Below are 6000 nucleotides of genomic sequence, written 5' to 3'. Positions count from 1 at the left end.
ATTGAACCATATTTTGAATGACTAAAATTTAATTAGGAAATGGTCATGCAATCTTATCGTAAATTCATTATTAAAAAAACCACAACTGGACGCTGGAGATCTTTCAAATTACCGACCCGTTTCAAATCTGCCTTTTATATCAAAAATATTAGAAAAAATCGCTGCCTGTCATATGTCACTTAAATTCAAATGAATTATTAACTAAATACCAATCTGCATATAGACGGTTCCACTCCACAGAAACCGGGTTACTACGTCTTGGACATAACTACTGCCATTGAGTCGGGTAAACTGGCATTTCTTTCAGTCTTGGACATGAGTGCTGCATTTGACACGATTGACCATGACTTTCTTATTAAACGATTAGATGAATCATTTGGTTTAAACTGTGATGTTAAGACCTGGCTGACATCGTACCTGGCCAACCGTTTACAAGCCATAAAAGTGGGAAGAAACCAATCAAATTATGCAATCCTTTGATCTGGAGTACCCCAAGGGTCCGTTCTGGGCCCGCTACTCTTCATCCTCTTCACAAATGATGTCGCTAAAATAATCGAATCATTCGGCCTTCTATCTCACTGCTACACTGATGACCAGCAAGTTTATTTTTACTGCTTACCAGAAGAAATAAACAGTCTAAAAATTCGTATAACTGAGTGTATAGAAGCAATTACTCGCTGGATGACCTCAAATAGATTAAAACTGAATCCCACAAAGACTGAGTTTCTGTGGACTGCTACAAACAGACGTCAGCATAACATTGAAAACTCCCCAATAACCATTTCCGGAAGTGACATCACTCCAAAAACGTGCATCAAATTACTGGGTGTCAATCTGGACGCTAATTTTCCCTCAAAACTCAGGTGAACAGAACTGTAAGCACGGGGTTCTTTCAATTAAGGCAAATTAAAGCAGTGCGGAGAAACCTGCCAACAGAAGCGACTAAATTGCTAGTCAATTCCTATGTTGTTTCACGTCTAGATTATTGCAACTAAATATATGCAAGTCTCCCTAAATGTCAAATCAACAAATTACAATCCGTTTTCAACGCCGCGGCAAGGCTTATCACCGGAGTATCTAAATACTCCCACATTTCAGAGCATCTCAAAAATCTGCACTGGCTCAAATGTCCTGAAAGAATCCAGTTCAAGGTATGCTGGATGGTATTTAAGTCACTTAATGGAATGGCTCCGGCTTATTTATCAGAATTGTGTATTCCAGAAGATTCCAATTCCTGACAGTCAACCCTTAGGTCAGCAACGTCATCAGCTATCGGAAGGTTGAAGGAACCAAAGCGCACACCAGATACTAAGTTCGATGAGCGTGCTTTCGCCGTGTCAGGACCTAAAGCCTGGAATGGACTGCCACATGATTTGAGAATGATCGCAGACTCGACAGAATTTAGGTCTAAACTTAAAACGCACCTTTTCAGACAGTCGTATCCATAATTTCAGAAACCTCCACTTTCACAGTTGACGGCAATTTAAATTAACAAAATGTAAAAAAAAATACTAAAAATAAAATAAAATAAATAAAAATAATAATTAAAAATAAATAAATAAAAATGAAAACAACTAACAATTTGTAGGCTTTTAAGACAGTTAAAATACATTTAAATTAAAATAAAAACTATAGCAGACTTAAGATCATGCGACGACCAGTGCTTTTTGATATAGTGTTCTCTGCGTGCAGTTCTATCTTTTATAAGCATAAATTTTTTAATATAAGTGTGTTTGTCGGAAGTGACTTGCCAGGTAAGTATGTTTTGGTATCTTTTCTAATTAACAAATGTAGATCCTAGGAAATAAATTGTACAGCGCCCTTGAGGTGATTTTTCACAAAAACGGCGCTTTACAAATTATCCAATTATTATTATTATTATTATTATAGTACCTTGATTAAAAAACAGTCATTCTCATTTTTCTCCGTGCGTAATTTGTTGAACAAGAAATAAAAAAGTAGTCCAAAGCGAAACCGGTTAGTTAGTAACTACTAGCTAATCTAATTAGTATGATTATGGAGGGTACCAGTTGAAGCAGTATTGTTTTTACGTAACAATTCAGAAAATAATAAATTTTGCACCTATTGTTGCATCACAGCCGTCGTAAAGGACTTTGCCGTGAATCATAGTTAGGTAGACTTGATCCGTCATTTCACTGAACTTTCTTTAACCGGGTCATCAGCCATTTCTAGAAATCTGCCTTCATGATTTTCATTAATGATTTGATGACGTCATTAGTTAGTGAACCTAAGATTAAAAGCCTTAGATGACGTGTTGTTCAGAGCAATAACATTGGGAAAGTGCAATGATTGCCTCATTATTATCACGAACATCATCATCATTTCACTGAAATACTCACACTTCGTGATTCAGCCAATTGAATTTCTAAAATATAAAAAATATATTTAATTAAGATTGCAATCTTTAAGTCGAAAAATGTTCGTAGTAATAAGCTTTTTTAAGTCCGAACTGCCCGGATTCAGTGGGCTAATTGAATCTCCAAATGGGGAATATCGAGGAAGATTGGAAAGTACGTGGCTATACAGATATGGTCACTTAAGACCCTGCTCTCCGAATTTCATATTTCATAACATATTATTATAGTTGAACATTTTAAGTTTTCAATTCTTTAAAATATAGATATTCAGAGGCCGAGCTGAAAAGTAATCATTTGAAATTTCCTCGATAGAAAAAAAATCGTAAAGAATGCTCCGAAAATTATAAAAAAATAGATCTCTTTCTGTTATTTAACGTGCTATAAGGCATGAAAAATTCACAGCGTTTCTTTAAATGCTACCTTACTTACATGTCGAGAGACTTTGCTCTATTTTTAAGTAAGTCTTGTTTTATTAAATATTTTTACATCAAAAACAGTGGCTTGCGCCTATTCATTATAATCGTTTTTTTTATGTAAGCGCGCTCTCTCTATCATTTGTATTTACATATTATCTCCCTTTACATATTACACTCATCTCCAAAAATCTTTGAATGCTTAAAACTAATAAAATACAATATAACAGATTACAGTGTCACACACACGTCATTTTTCGCTCTCTTAAAATAATTGCTTTCCTACAGTTAAAACATCAAATTGTATCATTGAACCTCGCAAAATTTTTCAGTGAACTCACATAAAATTGACTCTTATATAATCTCTACAGTGTTGATGTTAATTTGCTGTGAAACCAATATTATAAAGTCCAGTAAGGTGCAGTTCCGCGTAGCCATATTTAATACTACCTACTAGAGGCAGTGCAGTGCCGTGCGTGCTCTGACAGACATACATACTCAGCTATATATCCACTTCATCGCCGGTGCCCGACAATCCAGAGGTGCCCAACCTTTTCAACATGAACTGTTCCCACTAACTATTACCGTGAAGTGCCAACTAACTATTACCGACGGCATCACGTGTTACTCCTGCAGTAAGCAGTTTCATTACGAATGCGGAGGAACATCTGAAACTACATTCAGAAAGGCTAATAACGAGAAAAGAAGAAGCTGGCGCTGCACTGCATGCAAAACTTCACTCCAATCATCCGCTACGTCAACCAACCCAATAGAAGATGTAATGGTAGAAATAAAAAAAATATCTTCTGAACTTGCCTCTCTCAAAAAACTTAATAAGCAAGTCAAGGAAGACATGTCAGAACTGAAAAAATCTGTGGACTTCAACAACTCAAAATTGGATGACTTTTCCAATAGATTCCAAGCTTTCGAACAGTCAATGAGCAAAGTAGACTTTTTGGAACAAGAAGTTTCCTCCCTTAAATCGACCATCAAACAAATACAAGAAGATTCCAACAAAAGGGAGCAATGGATGAGACTACAGAATGTCGAAATAAAAGGAATACCTCAAGATAACAATGAAAACATTCCAAACATTCTATCAGAGATGGCAAACAAACTTGGCTTACACAACTTTAAAACTAACGAAATTGAGTTCGCCACCAGAGTCTCGGCGAAAGACCCACTTCATTCCAAATTAATCAAACCAATAATTGTTAAATTTACCACCCGCTCGCGTAAAAATGAATTCATCACCGAAATTCGACGAAGGAAAGGAATAAGCACGAAGGACCTGAATTACCCTGGTGACGATAGAAAAATCTATGTCAACGACCATCTGACTAGTTCTAACAAAAACCTCCTTTTTCGGGCCAAGGGTATTGCCAAGGAGAAGGGATTCCAGTTCACGTGGATAAAAAACACCAGGATATTTGTGAGAAAAAATCCCACTTCGCCTCCCATACCAATTTTCAAGGAAGAGGACCTAAAGAAAATAGCCTGAGTCGATCTGCATTCTCTTCGCGTCGTAAAATGGATTTTTCATATACTCATGTGTCTCCCCATACATTTCCCCCCTCCTTTTATCCACTCCTATTACACTCACCCTCCCTCTACCATTTCACCCTCTCCCACAAACTTTCTAATTCTTTTCTAAATCAGTCAACACTTCTCAAGAACCAACCTGGAATACATTTTACCGCATGTTGGCGACCCCCTGCACTCCCGACAATCAGACCTACTCGACGGACAATCGCGGTCTCACACACACTAATTATATTCTCCGCCGTGGTAAGCAAATTACCGTATACTCATTTGTCAACAAATATTTCACTCAAATATAAACTGAATAGTATTATTAACCGCTCTTACCTCAAATATGGATATCTACCTCCATCTAGTTATATCAACATCAGAATAATATTATCACTAGCCGAGCCAGAGATGCGTATTACAAGATTTTTATACCATTATTATTTTAAACTACTTTATGCACCCATACCAAGAAATTATTGTGTTAGATGTACTTACTTTGTAAAACTGCATGACCACTATAACCGAACTCACTTATTGAAGTTATCATTTATATGTATAACTTACCGCCTACTCACTAATATTTATTCGAATACTCCCCATGTCTTTAGCAATATATCACCAGAACTGTAGAGGTCTTCGTACCAAGACTACGACGATCCTTCAAAATACCTTTTCAAACGATTACGATTTAATTGCCCTCACAGAATCATGGCTCACCAAAGGTATCAGAGACGAAGAACTTTTCGATCCTCGATACTATGTATATCGTAGAGACCGCGATTACGCTTCCACCGGTCAGCGTCTTGGCGGTGGTGTAGTGATAGCTATTAAACAGGAGCTGATCAGCGTCGCCAGACCAGAATGGACTTCTTGTGCTGAAGACATTTGGGTCACCATTCGCACCAATACTACACCTCACAGTTTGGTCCATATATGTTGCGTGTACATCCCCGGAGGGACTCAACATCAATATTTAATCGAAAATTTCCTGAACATGTTATCAGACGTAGTATCAAATAACCCCAATGATTCTTTTATTATCTTAGGTGACTTTAATCTTCCTGAAATTTCATGGATCCAAACTACGCCATCTGCTCACTATGCAGCTAGTAATTACTCTACTCACGTTAGTAATTACTTCGTAGACTGTATGCATTTTCTGAACCTCTCTCAATATAACGGTGAACTAAACTCAAGCGGCCATATCCTAGATCTGATTCTGTCAAATCTACTAATCTCCGTCGAATCTAATGACGACCCGCTAGTTCCCGAAGATGAACATCATAAAACTCTATCCATTAGTGTGCCATTTCAGGAAACTCCTTCATTGAAAAATGCGAAAAGAAAAGTTTTTCTATATAATCGTGGAGACTACGATTCAATTAATTTCGCCCTTGAACAAGCTGACTGGGCTTCCATTTTTTCTACCTCTCAAATAGAACCAGCGCTTGACGGTTTCTATACGTTTTTGAAATACCTCATAAATCTTCATATTCCTCATAAACTTTCGTGGAACTCGAAATATCCTCCTTGGTACAGTGCTGCCCTTATTAAGGTAACTAAGGAAAAATCAAAATACTTTAGCAAATATAAAAAACACAAGAACCAGGCTGACTATGACGCATTTTCCCTGCTTCGTAAACGGCACAAAGACTTATGTCGGAAAAGCAAAGCCC

At 37.1% G+C, this 6000-nt stretch overlaps 1 protein-coding gene across 1 annotated transcript; it reads left to right on the top strand.

Annotated features, from left to right (window-relative positions):
* The first annotated feature begins 3644 nt into the window (after nt 1-3644).
* LOC149411646 (uncharacterized) lies at nt 3645-4292 on the top strand. Its single transcript, XM_089646711.1, has one exon. It carries the CDS (start codon nt 3645-3647, stop codon nt 4290-4292), a length of 648 nt encoding a protein of 215 aa, XP_089502837.1.
* Nucleotides 4293-6000: the final 1708 nt, after the last annotated feature.

The sequence above is a fragment of the Hesperophylax consimilis genome, chromosome 25 (assembly GCF_061612785.1).
Source record: "Hesperophylax consimilis isolate HC1 chromosome 25, BYU_Hcon_1.0, whole genome shotgun sequence".
NCBI lineage: Eukaryota > Metazoa > Arthropoda > Insecta > Trichoptera > Limnephilidae > Hesperophylax > Hesperophylax consimilis.
Note: the sequence above shows the minus strand (reverse complement) of the source record. Positions and strands in the feature narration are given on the sequence as shown.